The sequence below is a fragment of the Rattus norvegicus genome, chromosome 10, assembly GCF_021556685.1.
Source record: "Rattus norvegicus strain SHRSP/BbbUtx chromosome 10, alternate assembly SHRSP_T2T, whole genome shotgun sequence".
In the NCBI taxonomy this organism is placed as follows: Eukaryota; Metazoa; Chordata; class Mammalia; order Rodentia; family Muridae; genus Rattus; species Rattus norvegicus.
In genome coordinates this window covers 86212492-86236496 of record NC_141543.1, presented here as the reverse complement: position 1 = coordinate 86236496, position 24005 = coordinate 86212492, and the positions used below count along the sequence as shown (strand labels likewise).

At 51.3% G+C, this 24005-nt stretch overlaps 2 protein-coding genes and 1 long non-coding RNA gene across 8 annotated transcripts in view; 2 read left to right on the top strand and 1 right to left on the bottom strand.

Annotated features, from left to right (window-relative positions):
- Positions 1-6168, top strand: part of Itga3 (integrin subunit alpha 3) — a 32007-nt gene extending 25839 nt beyond the window's left edge. For 2 of the 3 annotated variants that reach the window (XM_087573152.1, NM_001108292.2), the window contains 3 exon segments: positions 3614-3739; positions 4074-4214; positions 4875-6168. In XM_087573152.1, the coding sequence (XP_087429278.1) occupies positions 3614-3739; positions 4074-4184 (237 nt within the window). In that variant the 3' untranslated portion in view covers positions 4185-4214; positions 4875-6168. 3 annotated transcript variants of the gene reach the window in all.
- Positions 6169-8668: 2500 nt separating this feature from the next.
- On the bottom strand, positions 8669-11578 carry LOC120095177 (uncharacterized). Its single transcript, XR_015632002.1, has 3 exons — positions 11247-11578; positions 10044-10446; positions 8669-9509 (listed from the first exon to the last, which is right to left on the bottom strand). It is a non-coding gene; the product is annotated as an uncharacterized LOC120095177 (long non-coding RNA).
- Positions 9239-23879, top strand: Pdk2 (pyruvate dehydrogenase kinase 2). 4 transcript variants are annotated; one of them, XR_015631100.1, is made up of 12 exons: positions 9239-9455; positions 11067-11208; positions 17847-17918; positions 18375-18559; positions 20106-20195; positions 20401-20478; positions 21249-21325; positions 21443-21541; positions 21650-21757; positions 22218-22331; positions 22853-23404; positions 23479-23879. XR_015631100.1 is itself a non-coding variant. In XM_087574611.1 (11 exons), exons 1-11 carry the CDS (start codon positions 9338-9340, stop codon positions 22936-22938), a joined length of 1179 nt encoding a protein of 392 aa, XP_087430737.1. In that variant the 5' UTR covers positions 9239-9337; the 3' UTR covers positions 22939-23879.
- The last annotated feature ends 126 nt before the right edge of the window (positions 23880-24005 follow it).

Sequence of the window (24005 nt, the reverse complement as noted above, 5' to 3'; positions counted from 1 at the left end):
TGTACTTATATGCAATAAATAAATCTTCAATAACAACAACAACAACAACAAAAAAACCCACCTTGGTGTTTAACAAAATATTTAAATGTAGGAATTCAATGTGTGCCAAAATAAAAGAATAATTTAATAGTAACTTTTACCCTTACTTATGGGGAGAGTGAGTTATTTACTTAGCTTTTAATTAAAAATTCAGTTATCATTTTATAGGCATGCATACTGTGCTGGCATGTACTCTGGTCTCTGTGCAATGCCTTCAGAGACCAGAAGAGGGTGTGACCTCTGGAATTATTGTTATCAGACAGCCATACGGGTGCTGAGAATCAAACCCAGGTCCTCTGCAAGAACAGCCCCATTTTTTTAATTTGATTTCTTTTTCTGGGGAGGGAGTATGTGTACACCGTAGTGTGTGTGCACAAGTCAAAAGAGAACTCACAGGAATTGCTTCTCTCCTGGCACCACGCAAGTCTGAATACTCACACTCAGGCAACAAGGGTCCTAACCCTCTAAGCCATCTCACCGGCACTATTTATTTGTTTGGGGGGTGGGGACACAAGATCTCACCATGTAGCCCAGGCTAGTCATAAACTTGTAGAACAATCCTCCTGTCTCAGCCTCCCAAGTGCTGGTATTAAAGGTGTGAGGCACCAGGAGTGGCTTTTACTTTATCACAAGTCCAAAGTCCCAAGGGAGGAAATGAAAACTTAGACCATATGAAACTGTAAATCCATATACAACAGAAGATAAGTTAAAAAGGCCATGTTCCAAAGGAATATGAAGAAGTGTGAATCTATTTTAAGAATTCAATATGAGGGGTTGGGGATTTAGCTCAGTGGTAGAGCGCTTGCCTAGGAAGCGCAAGGCCCTGGGTTCGGTCCCCAGCTCCGAAAAAAAGAACAAAAAAAAAAAAATTCAATATGAAAGATAACGTTAAAAAGGCAATGTTTATGAGATGAAATATAAATAACTTACACATAAAGCTGGAGAGATGGTTCTGTAGTTAAGAGCTCTTGCAGGGAACCTGAGTTCGGTTCCCAGCACAAGGCGGCTCACAATGTCTATAATTCTAACTCCCGGTGATCAGACAACCTCTCCTGGCCTCCAGGGCAGTCTGCACTAATATACACATATCCCCACACAATACACAAATGCATATACACAATTTAATATAAAATTTTAATATTTAAAACGTAAAACATGGCTGGGCATGGTGGCACATGCCTTAAGCCCTAGTGCTCTGGAGGCAGAGGCAGGTGAATTTCTGACTTCGAGGCCAGCCTGGTCTACAGAGCAAAGACCAGGACAGCCAGGGTGGTTATAACAAAGAAACCCTGTCTTTAAAAACAAACAAACAAACAAACAAACAAACAAAAAAACCCTTTAGCTAGGCTTACTGGTGCACACCTTTAATCCCAGCACTCTGGAGGCTGAGACAGGAGGATCACTGTGAGTTCAAGGCCCACCTGGTCCACATGGTGAGTTCCAGACCAGCCAAGGCTACAGGATCATGAGACCCTGTCTCGGAAAACAAACGAACAAAAATCAAATTAAACAAAACAACCTTAAATGAAGAGCTGTCTGCCCATCAGATTGGAAAATACTAAAGAGAGAAATGCCGACCAGTGATGCTAGGTGGCAGAAGCGTTGCCGATGGGAGGATAAATTGGTGGCTCTTTTGTGGAGATGAATTTGTCAATATTCATTAAAATTTAAAGCACCCATTCCCTTTGATCTAGCACGTGGTCGTATATCTCAAGGAGCTAACAGGACAAGTGGGCAAAGATAAATAAAAACGTGGGGGTTTTTAGTGCTCTTAATAAGAGTAGGGAATTGGAAGGGATCTAAATGTCTGTCAGTAGGAGATTGGCTCGATAAAATGTGGTCCATTTCTACAATGACTGTGTGTGTGCATGCGGTCCTCAGAAGAGATCAGGTTGGCCTTTATCAATCGAGACAGAAAGATGATGCTATTCATAAAAAAAAAAAAAATGGGGGCAGATGAAGCTTGCAGAAGTGTGCATGTAGTGTGATGCCATCAATGTGGGCCAGGTGTACTAAAAATACAGAGGTAGCTCAGGAGGGCACACGGATGCAAGCCTATAATTTCAGCATATGGGAGGCTGAGACAGGATTAAAAATTTGAGGCCAAGGGGGTTGGGGATTTGGCTCAGTGGTAGAGGCCTTACCTAGGAAGCGCAAGGTCCTGGGTTCGGTCCCCAGCCCCGGAAAAAAAAAAGAAGAAAAAAAAAAAGTTTGAGGCCAGCCTGGGCTAACATAATAAGACCCTCTCCTCAAAATAGAAAAGTTCAGTTCAGAGATTTACTATGCACTTCTGTTATTCGTTCGTTCGTTCATTCATTCATTCATTCATTCATTCATTCATTCATTATGAGACAGGCTCACCGTGTAGCTTAGGCTGTCCTGGAACACACTAAGTAGACCAGGCTGACCTCTAACTCACGGAGATCCACCTGCCCCTGCCTCCCAGTGCTAGGATCAAAGGCCATGCTGGCTTGTTGGTTTGTTGTTTGTTGTTTGAAGGTAGGGCCTCCTGTAGTGCAGGCTGGTCTTGAACTCCTGATCCTCTTGTTTCCTGCTGGGACACTGGCATACACTAACCACTGCTCACTTTGGAAACAGTCTTTTCCAGAGCACGGAATTACTGGAAACCTTTTATTGTCTCCATTACCTGCTGGGTTTTTTTTGTTGTTTTGTTTTTTGTTTTGTTTTTTTTTTGTTTTGTTTTTTTATCAAAATAATTTTAAAAGAAGTGAAAGTCAAGAGTGGTCATCTAGAATAGTTCTACTCCAAAAACTGGAATTGCAAATGCTCCCAACTGGAAAAATTTTGAGCCACAAATAAAACGAAATCCCAAATTTGAAACACTTCTGATCCCAAGCATCTCCTTTTCACACTTATCCTGTTAGGCATACTGGAGCACACTGAGCATACACATGCCATCGTAGAGGGGAAACACCATGCTGATTGCTATGCATTGCCTGCATTTTTAATAATGAAGGGCTTGTCGTGTAGCAGGTCTCACTCGGAGCAGTCCACTCTTGCTAATCACGTTTAATCCTGTCCAACAACCCTTAAGGTTGGGGAATTAGCATTCCCAGATTACAGACAACAACAGAGAGGTTGAGTAACTTGTTCAAAGCTACACAGCCAGTGGATAGCAAAGCTGGACTTGAGCTCAAGTAGCCCAACTCCCAAATGCATGCTTTGGGCCATGGCTATACCTCCAAGTAGCCTCAAATAATCTCTACCGAACTCACGAAAGATCTAAAGAGAGGTGGAATTACTATACTAGCCCAAGGTCACACGACTTAACAGGAATAGAGTTGGTATGCAAGTCCAGATGTGTGTGTCACAAACTCGGACACCAGGCTGCCTACCAGATCTGATCCCGCCCCTGTGGCCAAATCTGTAAGAAACAGCAACTTGCTGGTGGCAATGAGTCCTGCAGGGGCTTCTTTTACTCTTTGACTGCCCCCTAGTGGCTGTAGGTCAAACAACAGGGACATGGCCTCGGCTGAGACAGAGCAGGGGGTCTCAGCAGGCTAACCTTCTCTTCTCTCTCTTCTCTCTCTTCTCTCTTCTCTCTCCTCTGCAGTTCTCCGTGGACATCGACTCTGAGCTGGTGGAGGAGCTGCCCGCTGAGATCGAGCTGTGGTTGGTGCTTGTGGCCGTGGGTGCTGGGTTGCTGCTACTGGGCCTCATCATCATCCTGCTGTGGAAGGTAGAGACTCCCAGCCTCCTGGGGCTTCCCATTCCAGACCCCCTGCCAGCTCACCCCCACCTCCCTCCATCCCGGTGGCTCTGCATCCCATTCCTCATCTCCATCCCAGCCGCCCTTTCCCAGACACTCCCTGCCCCTCCCCCTAGCTTCCGGTCCCACCCATGCCTGGGGAGTTGCAGGCTGCGAAGGGGAACAGGAGCTCTGGCTACCCACCCAGCAGGGCTCAGGACTTAGATTTCCAGGTTCCTCAGCTCTAAGCCCCAGCTCCCCAAGTGCTGATGGTCAGTCAGGTCTACCAGCACCCCTGATGGCCGTCCCTACCTCCTCCCTCCAGTGCGGCTTCTTCAAGCGAGCCCGCACTCGTGCCCTGTATGAAGCTAAGAGACAGAAGGCTGAGATGAGGAGCCAGCCATCAGAGACAGAAAGGCTGACCGACGACTACTGAGGGGGCAGCCCCCCGCCCCGGCCCACCCGGGTAACGGCCTATGAACCCTCTCCAAATCCCCAGCTGGCTGGGGTCTCTAATTCTGTCCTGTCTACTCCTCTTGCCTTGGGGGTCTGCTTGAATCTCACTTGTCTACTACCTCAAAGTGCAGGCCATTCTGGCTGCCCCTGGTGCCCCCACCTCCACCTGGCCACGTGCCGGGAAATCCTTTAATGAGCATGCTGCTTTCTGGAAGACCGAAAAAGAGAAATAGTCAGGACTAGATCCTGTCTCTCTGATCACCAGGCATGTCCACAGTAACTCTAAGTCCTCTCTCCTCCCACAAGGAAGGAGGAAACCAAGAGAGGCCCATCTCTTTTGTCTTGAGTCCCACCATCTCCCTAGGATAACCAACCGTCTTACCCACCTCCAGTCCTGTCCATTGAGACCACCCCATCTTCCTACCTCACAATCTCTGCAGCCGCTTAGTCTCCACCTGCCTCTGCTCTCCTCTGTCTTCCTCAGCCCCTCCTTCCTGTGGGCCTGGGGTGGGGATGTTCATCTGCCAGTCTCATACTGAAGACCTTCGGGGTGTGTGTGTGTGTGTGTGTGTGTGTGTGTGTGTGTGTGTGTGTGTGTGCATGCACGCACGCATCTTCTCCTGGTTGAATTCTGGATACTGACACAATTTCTCTTCTGCCTAAACTCCAGTGTGACTTCTTTAAGCCAACCCACTACTACCGGATTATGCCCAAGTACCACGCAGTGCGTATCCGGGAGGAAGACCGCTACCCACCTCCAGGGAGCACACTACCCACCAAGAAGCACTGGGTCACTAGCTGGCAGATTCGGGACCGATACTACTGATTGCCCTCCCCAACAAACCACCCAGCACCCCCTTCCTTCCTATTTATCATAAATTATGACTCCGACAGTCCAAAAGGGGCCACGAGTGTGGCTGGCACTGGCAGGCTCAGGCATCTATCCCCCTCTTCAGTGCAGGCATGTTTTCTGGGGTCGTGGAATCTCCTTCAAGACCTTGAAATGCTGAGCACAGCATGGCCCTGCATACTGGCCACACACAGAACTACTAGTGGCCTGTTCTGATACACCCTGGTGGGTGCCATGTCCAAGTCTCTGTGCCAAAACCAAGCCAAAGCGCCTCCACCGGGAGACAGGAGGAAAAGGTCCCTGATGTGGTAACACCTCTCCTCCACACTGGATCCCCCTTGAGCCACTGTCACTGGGCAGAGTTTACTGTCCAGAATAAAACTACTGACAAGGAGGAGACAGTCAGGCCCAGCCGCAATTCCTGGCAGGCACTGGAGCACAGGGCCACACTAAAGGCTACCCAGGGGATGTTCTTATGACCTGTGTGCTCAGACCCAAGAGCAGTGAACTAGAAAACAGGTCCCCGGAATGGGTTTTATGAGTGGCTCTCTAAAATTGTGGCTACAGAGAGAGTTGGCAAGAAATGCAGCCCCAAGGGACAAAGAGAAACCGTGGGCAGCCTGGACACACTATGCTGGGACTGACCTGGAGCACGGTGACATCCTTCAGAGAGTGGAGTCCTGGCACAGCCGACACTAGTAGGACGAAGAGGAGAGACTTCTGACCCATCCTGACCACCTCAGCCTGGGCAAGGCCTGGAGTTCCCCACAAGGCCATGTGGGGTGTGATACTTGAATGTAGGGCAGAGGGGGGCCCAGCCCCTGCCCCAGTTGGCCAGACTTGATTCTGCTCCCTTGACCACAGAGATATATTCTGAGCTGCCTGTGGCTTTCTGAGAAACCTGGCCCTCCCCCTCCCCGTCCCCTAGGAGCTGCATCCCCATTCCAGCAGTGGAGGCCAATCTCTCAGGACCTCTCCCCATCCCTGCCCACAGGCAGGCCCACTCCCCAGCTCTGTCCCCTCCACCCCATGGTACTATAACAGCTTCCTCCATCCTGTGCCTTCTTTGTATATGGGCGTCTCACTAAAATAAATAAACAGTCCCCAGTTTGTACCTCTGCGTCTGCTCCTACCCGCCCCCATCCCTCCCCCTACCCGCTTCCTGACCAATCTCAGTCCAGTCCAGAGGGGTGAGACCCAAGCTGGTCTCTTGATGATGAATCTAGCACCCTACGGCAAGCCACGCATGGGAGATTTTGATTCAAGCACTGAGCTCACAGAAATCCAGTTTTAGGGAGAGCGCCATGGAGGAGTGCTTTCTTTACCTGTCAGAGCGGTGGCCTGTTCCTGCTGCGCTCATTTTGATGTCAAACACATCCATTTATCGATAGGCTCCTGGCTTGGATTTGATGAGGGAAGGGAGTTGAGAAAGGACCTCACATGTCCCCAGGTGACCTCAGATTATGTAGATGAGGATGGTCTTGAACTCCTCTCCCATACTAGGGTATCAGGTTTGACCCAAACTGACTGGGACGGGAGAGAGGGGGCAATGGGAAAGGGAGAAGTCCCATCTAATTTGCCTGGCTCTTGAAAGCACACCACCTGTGCCACCTGCCACCTCTAATCATTAGGCTGGTAGATGTCTAGGGATCCTCCCTCACAGCCCCGAGGCCTCTCTGCCAACCTCACTTCCTTTCTTCGGTCTGCCTACTCTACCACACGTCAGGCTCTGTGCCCAGTACTGTAGATAAAGCAATGACCAGGTCAGACACAACCTGTGTCCTCCTTAAGCTAAAGTCCAGTGGGGAAGATCCACGAACCAGCACTTAGCCTACTCCGTGAGAAGCTCTCAGGCCTTCCTAAGATCAGGAGAGGCAGGCAGGGAGCCCAGCCCAGCACAGGAGCTCAGCAAAGCTTTCCTGAAGGAGAAGATGACTAAACAGCCAAGACCAGAAGAATAGGTACAGGGGGGTTGAGAAGAATGAGTCAGAGGCCCCCGCCCCCACAACTCTCCAAGTAAAAAGAGATAGCATTGTCAGTGGGTTAAAGATTAGAGGGGGGGTGCAGGGCGGCAGGTACATGGCGTTGGAGCATGGGAATGTGGAAAGATGACGCTAAGGAATGGAGCCAAAGCGGATACTGGGACAACTGGAAAGGCTCCAGCAAGAGGTGGAAAGGTGGACCTGGAGAATTGACTCAGCGGGTAAGAGTACTTAGTGTACTCTTGCATAGGACCTGGGCTGTGCTCTCAACATCTCCATCAGGCAGCTCATAACCACCCATAACTCCAATCCCAGGCAATCAGATGCCCTCTAACCTGCATGCTTGTGGTATACAAAGACTCACTCGGGTACACGTACATACAGATTGTAGCTCCTTTTTAAAAATTTATTATTATTATTATTATTATTATTATTATTATTATTATTATTATTATTTTAAAGACAGGGTTTCTCTGTGTAGCCCTGGCTGTCCTGGAACTCACTCTGTAGACCAGACTGGCCTTGAACTCTGAGACCTTCCTACCTCTGCCCGGGATTAAAGATATACCAATATTTTTTTTTAAGGCTCTGAGTAGGGAACCAACAAGGTCAGGTTTGTAGTAGAGAGTGCTTGCCAACTCTATTTTCCTGTCTATAAGAGGGAGGAAAATATATAATAATCCAGGCAAACAGTGCCTAGCACACAGCATTATGCCTTCCATGGTGAGTTCTTGTTTTGTGGTTACAGTTATATTCTGTTATAACTTGCAGTGTGTGTGTGTGTGTGTGTGTGTGTGTGTGTGTGTGTGTGTTGTGATTGGGGATCAAACCTATAGTCTTGCACATTCTAGGAAAACATTCATTGAGTTACTACCAGCCCAACCCCACCTCCTCTCCCTTTTTGAGAAAAGAGCTTATTAAAGTACTCAGGCTGTACTTGAACTCACATTACCTCAGGCAGGCCTTGAACAGAACTCCCAGAACTCCTCCTGCCTTAGCCTCCAAGAGCAGCACCAGGCTCTACTAAGCCAAGCCTTGACCCTGCCTGTGCTTCGCGGGGATGTGGTAAAGGCCGGTAAACCACTGAATAACCAATAGTTAAAAAAAAAAAAACCCAAGAAATCTTTGAAAGCCCAGAGAGTGGGGAACATACCAAGTTTTACCAAAAGAGGGCGCATGACATTTCGCAGGAAGGAGGCAGGGACCTGCTAGAAAGAGTGGGCTAGGCTCCCAAGCTTGTAAGATGCCTTAGCTCCTGGGGACTTGCAATAAATAAGGAAGCCAGAGGCACAGACAGTTGTCATCTTAGGCTAGGTGCACAGAAGGTTGCCTTCTCAGGTGGTTGTGTAAGACGCGCAAGGTTTTATACTCAGTCAAACGAACTAGGTAATAATGAAATGGAACTTCCTAAAATTAGCTCATGCCTCCGCCTCTGCCAGTCCTGAGGGGTTTAGCTCCGGCTGTTTTTGTTGTTGTTTTTCAAGAACCGAAGATCAATACAGGGCTTCATGCTCACTGAACAGGTGCCACGCCCTCTGAACTACACTCCCACCCTAATTTTTGGATGTTTTTCACGAGGAACAAAAAGAAAAGGAAAGAAAAGAAGAGAAAAGAAAAAAGAAAACGCCACCTTTTCCTGGGCCTCTAGTATATTATGGAAGTCAGCGGGTTGCACGCATATAGGATAGCTTATTATAAGCTTGCATCCTGGTTCCAGATTTTACAAGTGTTCATTCAGGGTCCATCATAGGAGTGAGAAACCACTATGAGCCCCTATGGCAGAACAGGTAAGCAGGTTGTCAGGTCAAACAGGTGCCTTTAGGAAAGGGACAAGGCAGGGAAGGGAGGGTTAAAGGAGACAGGGAATGAACCAGGGAAAAGCAAGAGTAGGTCAAACGAAGTGCTTAGCGGGGCTCTGGGGAAGAAGGGGTTAACCCAGGACTCGCCCCTAAGAGGTCTATGGTAGTTGGCGACAGGAGGCGGGACTTTAGCATAACCCAGGAAAACAACAGGCCGTCTCCAGCACCTTCACGGTTAAGGGGGTGGGCCCCGAGGGGAGCCACGTGTCGAAGCGCAAGGCTATTGGCTCTCCTGGAGTTGTTTGTGCGCGACCATTGGCGACGTCGAGGCGCCGGGACAAGCCGATTGGCTAGACGTTGGAGGCACCGCCAGGGCAAGGGTAGGGAGGAGGCGGCCGAAGCTGGTCTCCCGGCTGTGCTTGGCCGTGCGGAGGGCCGGTGCCAGCACCTCCAGCTCCGGGACAGCAGCGGGAGCCAAGCCCGAGCCGCAGGCGTCGTCGCCATGCGCTGGTTCCGGGCGCTGTTGAAGAATGCGTCCCTGGCAGGGGCGCCCAAGTACATCGAGCACTTCAGCAAGTTCTCCCCGTCCCCGCTGTCCATGAAGCAGTTTCTAGACTTCGGTACGGAGTCGGCGTAGGCGGGCACCGGGGACGGTGGGCGCGGGGAAGGAGACCCTGGCAATGAGAGGTTAACGTCCGAGGAAGAGGTCCTGGGTGACAGGAGGGTTGGCTTGGAAGAGTATGGACAGGAATGGGTAAACAGCCAGGCAAGCTTGGCTGCCCACAAAGAGTTAAGAGTGCCCCTTCACAGTTAACTAAGAATGGGGGCGCGGAGAAAGCGTTGCGAAGGATCGTGGAGAGTAAGAGGCAGTGAAGGTATAGGACCGCATGAGAGAGTTAGTGGGGGATCTCGGCCACTGAGAGTGGGCGGCCAGGAGTAAACAGGGGACATGGTGCTGGGAATGCTAAAGAGATTCAGTCATCCGGAAGACCTGTGCTGTGCACGAAGGGTGGGGTACTTTTGAACAGAGCAAGGGAGAAATGCCTAGGCTGGCGGGAAGGGGGCTCCTTGAGTAGGAGGTGCTAACAAGAGGAGCTCCCCAACTGGTGATCCTCCACCCACTGCAGCTGCCCACTGGGCAAGGACACTTGAAGATCAAATCTGTTCTGCCCTGGCAGCAGTTCCTAACTGGGCAAAGCCCAACTTACCATGAGGTAGTCAGGTGGCTTGCACCCTCCCGTGGCTATCCCTGCGTTTCTGAAGATCACCCACTCTGTTCTGAGGGTTGAGGTGGCTTTGGGGTTGTGCCAAGTGGTGGATAGAGACATTGTGTGGCCCTGTCTGTCTACATGGCATTCCCATGGTGCCAGCTGGGGATCAGGAGTGGGCCCAGGTCTTTCAAGAGTTGGCTGTGTCACAGGCAGGAGGACAGGGAAATGGCAGGCAAAACTTGGGCACCTGTTTTCCAGGATGGGCCTTTGTGTCTCCCTGTTCAGTTAGCGTTGTGAGCGTTGCTTGTGTAGGATATCCTCTAGGGCCCACTCCAGGACCCAGAAAAGTGCCACAGCTAGAAGGGGCTTGCAGTAGTCTGATCTGCCTGTATGGGAAAAACTGATGATGACACACAGTAAGTCTCAGAAGTAAGGCCTTGTTTTGGTCCTAGGTCTCCCGTCTCTAGACTGACACTACTCATTCCTCTACTGCCTATTAATCTTGACCCTGGACCAAGGTCCCCATTTGCCTCACAGATGGTCATTAACATAGCCAATTCTATGTTGGCATTCATCTGTTTCCTCAGATGGCCTGCTTTAGGGTTGATACTGAATTCCTACAGTCTTGGGAACCTAGTCCTAGCACCCCAAGGAGAGGAGGCGTTCGTAGGTACCTCTGCGCCCTGGGCCAGTCCCCTAGGATGAGTGCCTACCTAGAGAGATGGGAAGTGGGGTGAATTGGGCCAGAACAGTTCCGAGTGAACCCCAGGAACATCTTGTTTCCCTGGTTAAAAACAAACAGGGTTTTAATTGAGGGTCAGCGAGTGATACATTTTGTTCCTTAAGTGGCATCCGGGTGGTAGGATGTCTGGGGAAGAAGGCTCAAGCCCTGCGGTGCTAGGAGGCTGCCTTGCTGTGTGCCACAGATAGGTCACATGGTCATTTCCCCCTGCCCAGTCTCCACCTGTACGACTGTTCCCATGGTTTGCAGCCATTGATTGACCTCTTTGCCATCCTCAGGATCCAGCAATGCCTGCGAGAAAACTTCATTCACCTTCCTCCGGCAGGAGCTGCCCGTGCGCCTGGCCAACATCATGAAAGAGATCAACCTGCTTCCTGACCGGGTGCTGAGCACCCCCTCAGTGCAACTGGTGCAGAGCTGGTGAGGCCCCTCACATACCACCACCCCTCCATCCTCACCATGTTCCTCCTCCGTTCTTGTGTCAGAAGCTAGGACAGAGGCGAGGCGCCGGGGGCCCCCAGAGGCTGGAGAGTTACCCAGGTCACATGGAAATCCTTTGCTTGTACAGGGACAAAGGTTAAGTTCAGTCTGGTCTCACTTTCTGAACTTAGGGTCCATCCAAGAGAGCGCAGCTTTCATGGTCAAGAGCAAAAGTCCTGCTCACATCAGCAGTAATCCATGGCCCGTTCCTGGAGCCCATGCTCCTGTTTGCCGAAGTAACTTGGGAAAACGAGGGGGAAAAAGGTGAAGATTCAGCTATCCAAGTGGAAAATCTGTCTTGAGTGTTGAAGAAACCCTCAGTTAAAAGCAGACAACACAGTCCCTTCCCTAAGAGTTCAGAGGGCAAGGATCAAAAGTCTATTACAGGTAGCCGTAGGCACAGAGCTGAGTAACTGGAGGCCACTAGCCGAGAGCCTGACTGAAAACATAAACAAAGGCGAATCTGTCACTGGGCATGTCCCTGGCTGATCGTCAATAGACTTTTGTGACAACTGGGCAAGAAGCTAGTCCTCAGGATTTGCAATGTGGAATGACTGAGGCTTGGGAGCTTGTGACGTACCCGTGGGCCCGACGTTGTCCCATGTCTAAGCTCAGTGGTAAAAGCTGCCTTTGCCCTGGGCTGTTCCTCAGCAGCTGAAACAATAGATTAGGCAGTCAGTACAAGTGGTGCTGGCTTGTCATCCCAGCTCAGAGGCTGAGGTTGGACAATCATAATTGTAAGGCCAGCCTGAGGAACTTAGTGAGACTCTGTCTCCAAACAAATAAAGGACTGACGATAGCTCAGTGGTAAGACAGTTGCCTGGTATAGACGAGACCCTGTGTTCAAGTCTCAATATCACACACACAAACAAACACAAAGACAGCAGCAGTTTCCCACAAGGAGCCCAAGGCATCCCTGGGAGACTACCAACACGGGCTAAACAAAACCCAGTGCAAACATGTGAAGAAGTCATGATCAGGGAAGGTTCCATTTTTTTTTTTAATGAAATGACATTGATTATGACGTCTCCCACTTACAGAAGTGTAACATGTTCGTTTTGTAAAACACAAAAGCATATATGGATGTGTCCACCATTACTCTCCTTCACACCAACCCCTTCTAGGGTGTCCTGTGGTGTTTTTGATTGTCTTCCAGCATTGTGTCTGTGCGTGGATATGTCTCTCCCTGGTTTATTCTAGAGAGATGGGTTCCAGTAAGGATAGGCTTGTGCACACCAGGCCAGGTACATTTAGGTGTGCAGTGCATGCTAACTGACGTCATGAAGAAAACTAAGCAGGGTGGAGACAATTCCTGCCTTCCTAAGTGGTTGGCAGGTTGAAGCAGGAGGATAATGAATTCAAGTGTTCAAGACCAGCCTAGGCAACATAGTGAAACTTGTTTGAAGACAAAACACATGAGAAAACTGAAAAGAATACACAGAAGGGCTTGGATACTCGTAGCTAGAAAGGGGGAGCTATGAATAGACCTGAGAAGGTGAGGGGTGGGTGGAGAGCAGGGTTTGAATTTCAGGTGGCCCAACTAAGTTACCTGTCACTGAGCCCTGCACTAGGAGGTCCAAGACCTCCGAGCCAGTCTGTGTGTCTTCCCACAGGGTGGCAGGGCTTTGGGGGAGGAAACAAGAGGTACCATCTGTTCTCCCAGCCCTCCTCCAGTCTGTCCGGCTGACTGGCTCGGCTGACTCACCAGCTGGTCCCTGACTTCATGACAAGATTTCTCAGACCCCTCCCAAGAAACTGTTCTGAGACAGCCAGGGAGCTTGACAAGTGGAGGGTCAGAGGGGGGCAGGGGCTGCTGGACTCCCGTCTGTGACAGGGAAGCTTGTTTGACTTATTCTCCCCTCCAAGCTTGGGAGGAATGCCAGGGCACAGCAGAGGGTAGATCAGAGAAAACACTTCCCTGGCGGATGATTCAGCATGCAGGCGAGCATGCCGAGGGGTGGTCGGTCATCCTGACACACTAAAGAGCGCCGCTGAGGGGGTTTGCAGAGCCAGTGTGTCTCAGCCACCGCAAGGGAAGCTAAAATGGCAGAACAGGAAGGACTTGCTAGCAGGACTGGGTGTTTTTCGATGAGCGAGTGCAGTTTTCTTCTAGGATAAACTCAAGGGGGATGGGATGGTGGAGTGGTGGAGCTGGGCAAGGCCTTCATGAAAGGGACTTCATGGGGAGCCTGGGCAGAGAGCCACTAGCCTGAGTGATGGCTAGCAAGCAGAACCTCAACTTGGGGACGTGGGCGAGAGGTGTGCAGAGTGGGGGAGCTGTTGGCTGAACAGTAGTTAGTACACAGCATAGTTAATGGAGTGTTAAAGGCCTGGGCTGGCGCTCGAACTGACGAATTCCCAGTTCAAAAGAAACCGGATCCACTCTTAGCTGCTCAGACTTGGGGTAACTGGGGCCATAGTTTGGGGGTTACTGGAAGTTGGGGCTGCCCCCTAGGCTTGGCAGCAGCATGTGTGTGATATACATGACCTAGAGTCTTGATAGGTAACCCCGCAGAGCAATAGGCCTTTCCTGGGCTCAGCTTCCTGGCCAGTATAGTGAAGTCTCACTGTATGCTGTTTCTCAGGGTCCTATATTACTGGGCAGTATGAAACACATTGTCTTTGTTAGGGTTACCATTGCTGGGACCATGACCAAAAGCATGAAGAGGAAATTTGGTGTATACTTTCATATCCTACTCTATCACTAAAGGAAGTCAGTACTGGATTGCTTCCCATGGCACTCTCAGCTTGCTTTCTTATAGGATCCAGGAGCATCAGCCCAGGGCTGGGGCTACCCAAATGGCCTAGACCCTCCTGCATCAACCGCTAATGAGGAAAATGCTCTACCGGATTCCCTACAGTCCAGTGTTCCGGAAGTGTTTTCTCATTTGAGGAGCCCTCCTCTTTGATGACCCTTGTTTGTGTCAACATGACATAAAACTAGCCAGCACACATGTCAAGAACAGTACCAGCCTTAGCTCCATGCTTCTGGGTAGCTATACCTGCAGGTCAAAGGTGACACAGTTTTGTCAGAGTCTCAGAGGCTGTGCAGCAATGAGAACAGAGGGGGTAGACCCCCTCCCCCACACACACATACAAAGACTAACACACCTGAGGGCTTGTGGAGTGTCAGGGGCCACTGTGTTTGCTAACTCAGATGGTCCTGCAATCTTTTATGATTTCCCCTCCAAGTGGATCTCCTCATCTTCAGGGCAAATGGAGGCTCAGGAAGTGGAGAATCTTGGCTGAGGTTGGTTAGGGAGTCCTGGTGGATCTGGGATTCAGGTCCAGGCTTTGCGTTGTGGAGGCTGCATTTGAGAACCAGGAAGAAGGCTTTGTATGGGTTATGCCGCAGGGCAATGGCTTCCGCATTCCCATGCAAGTCTGGGTAAGTAGGGCTCACCTACAGAATGGGATGTCCCCTAGTGCTTCCAGGGTGCACAGGGGTATCCAGTGGACCCTCTCAAGAGGAAGACCACCTGAAGAGGCGTGGGCAGGTTGCCGGTGCTTCCCCAGACACAGCCAGTGAGCCATTCTCGTCACCGGGTTTTGTAGAGTTGTAAGGGGTGTGTGGGAGCAGATGATTCAGCAGGTGTGTGTGTGTGTGTGTGTGTGTGTGTGTACATCCTCCCCCCTGGTTTGTCCACAAGGTATGTGGACCCCAGGCCCTGCCTGTGAAGAGCCCCACTCCCACCCCGCAAGCCAAGAGGTAGAGCCTGCATTGAACTAGCCTGGCTCTCAGTCCCCCAGCACACCTGGTCCAGTAGTCTCACAGGGAGTGATCCCCAGGAGATTTTAAAGCTAAGCCCTACCTGACCCGAGCTTCCGGGTGCGAACCTCATTTTGCAGTTGGGCTGGAACATCTCAGTGGCCTTCAGTGAACAGCCAGTGTCCAAACCCAAGCCTGCTGCCCATTCACAGAGTAACTCCAGATGTGGGATATGTCTGCCCTCTCCCTTCATGCTAGTAGCCACCCTCCTCCCCTGACTGCGGTCTGGTTCACACCGTTGTCCTCAGCAGCTGTCGATGCTGGTACACACCCACAGACGTATACTCTTCACACACACACTTACTCCCGTGGCTCTGGCTCAGCCGTTTCTCTACTCCCACACAGGGCTTGCAGGTGGCCGCATGCCCTCCTCTCTCTCCTAGTTCTACTGCCTGCCTCTCCCCTCAGGCCTGCATTCCACTCCCTGGAGGGTATTGGCTAGGGAGTGGCTGTGTGTCTCTGTGTTTTCTTGGGGCATTGGAAACACTAAGGAGGGGAGTAAGTTAGACCCTAAGCCTCCCCGTCTCAACCTGGGCACATACTGTGCCCTTAGCCTGGTTCTTAGAGGGGCTACCCCAGGGCCAGCATAACCCCACCCAAGTGTCTCTCTCTGGAGGATCCAGCTATAATCTAGAGTGACATAGAAGGCCTACGGGTACCTCAGGGCTAGGGCAAAGGCTCCTGAGCAAAACCTCCCATGTTCTTCCCTGAAGAACCAAGAATATACCCAGCCTTATTCCCCCGTGGAAATGGCCCTTTGAGGGACAGGCAGGGATGCGAGTCTCCAGTCCCCTCAGCAACTCCAACAGTACTACTTTTGTCAACATACCCAGGTGGCCTTTGTTCCATGTCAGTGGCCATGTAACCAGTTCTACCTCTCTTGTAAGTTCACTGTACAGCCCTGCCTTGGGCTTCAGAGCTGGGACCCTGATCATTTCTACTCTGGCCGAGCACGGAGCCTCCTTCGTCTGAGAATCTTTCCCCCTCCCCCCAGGCCTAGAGGTGGATCAGACAGCAGGGCTCACTCACACCCACGACCTGTGGGCATGCACTGAACCTCTTACTTCTGACCCTTCCGTCTCCCTGCCCCCCACCATGGATCTTGAGAAGGGGTCATGTGGCTCACCCTCCAACTGCTCCCTCCTCTCCCCTTGCCTCCTCCCCACATTCACTTGTAGCCTCTCTCCCAAGTCCCCCACTCCCTCAAAGCCCCTTCGGCCATTTGTGATTAAAGGCCCTGTGTGGGTCTCCGAGCCCAGGTAGCAGCAGTGGTCAGGCCCTAGAAGTAGCTCAGTGAACATCAGTTGCCATGCCTCTCTAAGGAGACTGAGGTACTCCTGATGCCTCTGGGCAGTGGGGAAGGCAGTCTGTCAGGAAGCTGGTTTCTTCACTGATCCTATCCTTAGCTAGTCAGCAAAAAGAGCAACTCACATGGGTACTGTGTTAGGTTCTGGCTGGGAAAGCCAGGAAGGAGCCCCAGACCAAGCCTGTTCTTGCTCCCAGTGGGGAATAGCCTAAAGCAAGGCAGTAGTGAGCTGAGTGGGTGTGCTTGGCTGGTGACAGGTTTTGAGGGGCCAGCGTTCAGAGTGTTCACTGCACAATGAGAGATAGGGATAAGAACTCCCCACCTGTCCTAGTGAGGAAACAAGAAGTTGCATATCTAACCCAGGGCCACACTGAACCCAGCAGAACCAGCAAAAGAGCACTTATGGGATACAGAGAGAAAGGCATTCTACACAGAGGCGGAGGTGGTGGTGAGATCCGGAGCAGCGGCAGCCCTGTTAGAGGCAGGAGTTCTGGAGAACCGCAAGGCTTTGCTGTACTCCCACCCGGCTGGGCACCGCTCCGGGCTCATTCCTCCCTCTCTTCTCAGAGCTCTGGGTGCTTTGGAATAGGTCCTAACCTAGTGTCTCTGCTAGAGAAACCGCTGGGCCTCGGGAGCTCTCCATGACAGGATTCTAGGCAGCCCTTCCAGTCCTCAGGCCAGAAGTGTTTCTGCCACAGGGAACGGAAGAAGGCTGGTACTTTCACAGTTCTAGAACAAGATACAGGCGGAGCATGTCTGTGGGAGAAACTAAGGTCATGACTCAGTCAGGCAAAGGGACAGTGACACCAGATTGGCACCATCTACAGCCTCGGGCAGACTTACCTCACATGCAGAAGCTCAGTGCACAAGCCCCATGTTGTTTATTCATTAACTTTTCCTAGTTGGTGAGGAGATTGCCCCTCCCACCAGGCCTAGAGTTGAAACAGACAGCAGGGCTCACCCACCCTGCTCATTGGCTTTGCAGGGTAGAATGAGCATCCCTGGTCCTATCCGAGGCACAGGGAGTGCCCGCCATGGCCACACCTACTCACCTTTTAAAACTAGGGTTCCCTAGGCAGGGTCCTGTGCCAGCAGCTAGCCTGCAGCGGCACCCATTGTCTACTAAAACCTCAGACCCCTATGAGAGACACTAAGATCTTTGTGGGAAAAGGGGCTCAGCACGGCAGGTCTGAGCCCTCTGTTACTGTGGCCTGTGGGGCAGTTGGGCCTCGGCCCCCTGTTCTTCCAGCTTCTAGGTGGGAGTGATTTCTGGTACCTCATAAGGTTGCTGTTAATGGGGTTCTGAAGCAAAGACATGCACCATTGGGGGAACTAGCAAATTCGAGGTTTCCTTATACAACTTACCAGGGTGTCGGGGAGACCCAGAGCAGGTGAAATGGGGTGTTGATTGTCAGCCAGTTCAGCTCTGTGTGCCTCTGAGGGGGTGAGAGGGAGCATTGTGTAGTCTCAGCTGAGCTCACAGACCCCTCTGCTTTCACACAGGTATGTCCAGAGTCTGCTGGACATCATGGAATTCCTGGACAAGGACCCCGAGGACCACCGGACCCTAAGCCAGTGAGTGAGCATCCTCTTTAGGGACAAGAAGGCAGGTGCAGGCAAGGACGTCTTGGTCAGGGCCCCAAGGATGAAATGCCAGCTGGGTACAGGAAAAGGCTATGCCTTCAGGGATATGCCAAGAAAGGGGGAAGACAGGCTACTTCTGGGAAAGCCAGGTCTGCTGGAAGAGATGACGATGGTAATTGTCAGCATATCAGCATGCCAAGAGGATGTGGGGGAACCCTGCCCTCAGGAACAAACCGTCAGAGGAACCAAGAGCTTTAGCTATAAACAGGAAGGTGGCTGGACAGCTGGGACTGTAGGGGTGGGCTTCAGGTGGGTGAGCGCTGTGTGTCTGTGGGGCTGGGAAGGATAGAGAAAATGAAGGCACTGATAGGCCATTAGGAATAAAGGAGAACCGGGGTGTCCCCAAGCCTGAGACTGGGGAGAGGCAAATGTCTGCCTTCTCTGAAGGTTCACTGATGCCCTGGTCACCATCCGGAACCGGCACAATGACGTAGTGCCCACCATGGCACAGGGAGTGTTGGAGTACAAGGACACCTATGGTGATGACCCAGTCTCCAACCAGAACATCCAGTACTTTTTGGACCGCTTCTACCTCAGCCGCATCTCTATCCGCATGCTCATTAACCAGCACAGTGAGTTCTGGCTGCTTCGGAGAGGGCAGGGGGCCCTGGCAGGACAAGAAAGCAGGGGTCCCCACTTCAGCCACTGTGTCCAGAGGTCTGAGTGGCATTCAGGAACTGACGGGTGTGGCTTAAGTCAGGTGTGGTAGCATATACCCATAATCTTAGCACTTGGGAAGCTGAGGCAGGAGAATCGTATGTTTGAGGCCAACCTCAAAAAAAAGTAAATAAACATTTTAAAAAGTAACTGGCTCCCAAAGTAAAGTCAGAGTGCAACATTGGGTTGAAATACATTGTTTTAAATATTTGTAAGTGTAAAATATGTTGAAACAGTTTCACTATTGTATGTATTTATTTATGCACATGTGGTGGTCAGAGAACATCCTGCAGTTCATACTCTCCTTCCATCATCTGGGCCTTGGGGATTGAACTCAAGTTGTCAGGCTTGGCTGCAAGCATCTTTACCCACTGAGCCATCTTGCCAGGCATTGACACGTTATCCCCCACCCACCCACACCCACACCCAAAACATTAAAACTCCATTGTATTAAAAAACAGTTTATTGTTTGCCGTTCCTATTCAGAGTTTTCTATGCTGATTGACAAAGCATAGCCACCGTAAGTTATGTGAGTTCTTTATGTTCAAAGAAAAGCAAGCTGGGGCTGGGGATTTAGCTCAGTGGTAGAGCGCTTACCTAGGAAGCGCAAGGCCCTGGGTTCGGTCCCCAGCTCCGAAAAAAAAGAACCAAAAAAAAAAAAAAAAAAAAAAAAAGAAAAGCAAGCTGGTGGAAGCTTCTAGTATTGTGTGAAAGCAAAGTGTACACTTAAAGCTGGGTATAGTGCTGCATGCCTTAAATCCTAACACTTGGGAGGGAGAAGCAAGCCGATGTTTGTGAGTTCAAGGCCAGTCTGGTCTACAAAACGAGTTCCAGAACAGCCAGGACTATTATACAGAGAAACCCTGTCACGAAAATACATACATATACACACACACACACATACATACACACACATACGCACATATATACACACATACATATACACACATATATACATACACATATACACACATACACACATATACACACACATATATATACACACACATATACATACATACACATATACACACATATACACATATGCACATACACGTATACATATGCACATATGCATGCACACACATATATACATATACACACATACATGTATATATACATACACACGTATACACATGTACACATATATACATACACATACATACACATATACACACACTTATATACATACACACATATACACATATACATACATACATACACACACACACACACACACACACACACTTAACAGGGTATGATGTGGGAGAAGCCTATGGAAAGACTGCTGTAGGGTGCAGAGGCTCTGGAAGGCCTGAGTTAGGGGGGGACAAGACTTGGGGAGCACAGTTAGCACAGAACATGCAGAGAACTACAGATGAGGTGAAGGGCGGGGTGTTTAGGAAGAGGGAGGACTAGCTCCTGTGAGCTAGCCAGCAGTGCCTTTCCCTCTGCCCACAGCCCTCATCTTTGATGGCAGCACCAACCCAGCCCACCCCAAACACATTGGCAGCATTGATCCCAACTGCAGCGTGTCTGATGTGGTGAAAGGTGAGCTCCCCACCATAGGCCTGGCCCATGAAGGAGCCCCAGGGACCCCTCCTAGATAACCAGGTCAGAGCACCCAGGTCAGCCATTCCCAGTGGTGGGGGGCCATGTCCCCATGGATTTCATGTTGGTGATGTCTAAAGTCAGTGCAAAAGGGACTGCTGCTGTCAGCCTTACCTTTAACCTGAGTGGTCCTGTCTTCTCTCAGATGCCTACGACATGGCTAAGCTCCTGTGTGACAAGTATTACATGGCTTCCCCTGACCTGGAGATCCAGGAAGTCAATGGTAAGCAAATGAGTGTGTGTGTGTGTGTGTGTGTGTGTGTGTGTGTGTACGTGTACATACTGTGTATGTACATGTGTGTATGTTTGTACATACATGTGTGTATGTGTGTGTATATGTATATATGTGTATATATGTATGTGTGTGTACATGTATGTGTGTGTGTACCCATGCATGTGTTTCAGAGCAATGCAGACAGGCCAGAGTAGGGGAGCTGTGCTCCCCAAGTCTTGTTTACCCCTAGTAGCTCCCCTAGAGAGGAGCTACTCTGTGTTATTAATTTGTTGGATAACTGCTCACCATTTGGCATGTGCATCATGTAAAGAAGACAGCCAAGGCTCCTGTCCTCGCAGAGGGTACATTCTTGGTGCTAGGGAGTTGGGACCTGTGATAGGTGACCACTGAACATGCAAATACACAAGCTAATTCAAAAAGCTCTGAAGTGACAGGAGGGACAGGGCCGGACTATGGAGAGTGACGAGTGATGGGATACCTCCCCAGAACCCAAGAACCATCAGTGTCATCAAGAGATGGTTTGGGGCGGTCAGAAGTGGTACCCACTCCCGGGCCTCGAATGCAGCTGGAAGGAAGAAGCAGGGCTGAGCTTGTCCTTCCAAGGGTTGGAAGGGGTGCAGCCACTAGGTTAGGTACAGCTGTGGAGAGAGCGAAGAAAGGTCTGCTCTGAAGGAATAAGAGTGCAGGATCGCACTGTAGATAAGTTTGTGGATGGTGACCTTGCTGTATACTCCTGCCCTTGGTCTTCATTCCCACAGCCACCAACGCCACCCAGCCCATTCACATGGTCTACGTCCCCTCCCACCTCTACCACATGCTCTTTGAACTCTTCAAGGTAAGAGGGCCGCCCTTCTCAGGGGAGGCTGGGCAGGGTCAGCCCTTGGCCCTCAACTTCAGGAGCACCTTTGGGGCTGGCTTCTCTTCACTACCTCATCCTTCACTCCCTTCCCAGAATGCCATGCGGGCCACAGTGGAAAGCCACGAGTCCAGCCTCACTCTCCCTCCCATCAAAATCATGGTGGCCCTCGGTGAAGAAGATCTGTCCATCAAAGTATGTGAGCCTTGACTCGGCCACGGGAGGTGGGGGTGGAGTGAGGGGTGGAGTGAGGAGTGGAGCGGATAACCTTGGAGGGTCTCTCACATGCCCCTTGTCTCCCAGATGAGTGACCGAGGCGGGGGTGTCCCCTTGAGGAAGATCGAGAGGCTCTTCAGCTACATGTACTCTACAGCTCCTACACCCCAGCCTGGCACTGGGGGTACCCCGCTGGTGAGACGGCTTCTTCCCGTCCTCTGACTCCTGCTTTTTCAACTCCCAAGCATACTACCCCCCACCCCACATGGCTGTGTGACAACAGTCTCCTGTTTCGACTCTATGGCCACCCATCTCCCCGCTTGCTAATAGCCCCCCCGCCTGCTGATCATCTGCCCATCTGCTGAGCTGTCATGTGTCTTCAGTCCTCTCTCCTCGTTCTCCACATCATTGCTAGTTGCTGTCACCTCTGTCCCTGCTCCTGTGAAACAGGCGGTCCTGAGCTTAGGGAATGGACTCTAAGGAGCTTTTAACCACCCAGACCTCTGGGTAGACCTCTCCTGTCTCTCCCTGCTTCCTCTGCAGTCCCCCTGCCTTCCACCTACTCCCATCTGCTTCGGAGATGTCCCTTCTCCACCCCTGCCTGTCCTCAGTCCAGCATCCCTGACTCACTGTATGACCTGTGGCCCCTCTGTAGGCTGGCTTTGGGTATGGACTCCCCATTTCCCGCCTCTACGCCAAGTACTTCCAGGGGGACTTGCAGCTCTTCTCTATGGAGGGCTTTGGGACAGATGCTGTCATCTATCTGAAGGTGAGGCCCGCCAGGGGGCAAACTTGCTGCTAGCAGGTCTCTACCCATCCCTCATCCTTCCTGGCCCCAGACTCATAGCTGAGCCTTGGCTCCTCGAGTGCTGTAACTTTAAACTAATGTGGTGGGCAACTTCAGGGGGTCCAAGGTCTACGAGGAAGGCCCCTTCTTCTGAGGAGCCATGGGCTAGAAGGATGGGGGACCTTACAGATCTTGAACTTCAGTTGAGAGGAAGTGTGCCTTGGTGTTAATAGGGGTCACACAACCCAGCCTCCTCCCCTTGATCCTTTTTACCTCCCTGACCTTTGAGGGGACGGCTTCATGGAATGGGCCAGGGCAAGACACAGAAGGCTCAGACCCTTTTAGGGGATTTTCTGGGCCTGGGGCAGTGTCTCAGATAATGTCTGATTATGGGGCTTAGACTTGAGTTACGACTCCGGGGATGGAGACCATCAGGGCCTGGGTGACTGAAGGGCAGTAAGCAGGGCCTGGGCAAGCAGGAGGCTGATGGCAGTGCTCTCTAGGCCCTGTCCACGGACTCAGTGGAGCGCCTGCCTGTCTACAACAAGTCTGCCTGGCGCCACTACCAGACCATCCAGGAGGCCGGTGACTGGTGCGTGCCCAGCACAGAGCCCAAGAACACATCGACGTATCGGGTCAGCTAGGGGCCTTCTCTTCCTGGCACCTGGGAGGATGCTGCCACCTCTGAATCCAGCCACCACAGGGACTTCCCTATCTATCCCCTGGGGTACGGGGGTGAAACTGGGTCTCCCCGATGGCCAGATCTGTCTTTGTAGAAATCGCAGTGGCCCATCTGTGGCGATCCCTAAGTGCCAATCTGTCTCTATGGAGAAACCTAGGGGGTTTCCCTGGAGCCTGGTCTCCATGGTGATGATGCTTGAGGGTTGGGGACGGCTCTACCTGGAGGGGTGCCCCAGAGACACTTCTCCCAAGACCAGAGCTGTCTGTTTTCTACCAGAAACCCTGGGTCCCCCTCACTGCCTGCATAGTCCTGGTCTCCCACGTGGCTGCCTCGCTTGCCTTATGCCCACACCCTGTACAGGCACATTGGGCTGGTTTCTTCGTCAGTAGTAAGAAAGATGGAGAGAGACTGGGGAAACGGGGTCCAACCTTGTCTCTGATCCTGCAGCCTCTCTCCATCTCCACTCTGGACACTAAAGTTGCCACTGGGAACTTGAGAATGGGTGGCCGTTCTCACCCAAGGCCCACCGAGAAGGCCTAAGAGTAACCTGTCCCCAAGGCGATCTTAGCAATGTTTCTGCCGCTTCCTGGCCTGGCATGTCCTCACGTGTATACCTCCCCTGCCCAGTCTACGCTCACCCTATCCCTGCTTGAGCTTTAGACCCCAGACTTCCTATGCCCACTATGTGTGCACAGACGACTCAAACCCAGGATGCCCCATGTACATAGCCAGTTTTGTAATCTCAGATGCCTCACCCTTGCCCTCCGCACACAGGGGTTAAAGCCGTGTGCCCCTCCCAGTGGCTGGGATGGTGACAGTGACATCCACAGTAAATAGATGAAATGTGACTGCTGCCTGGCTTCCTTGCGGAGGGGAGGGGATGTCCATACACAAAGCACCTGTGAGGACTGACTCCTCAGGATCTGGCCAAGCTGGTGAGCAGAGCATGCCACCAGGCTGGGCCATCCACTCAC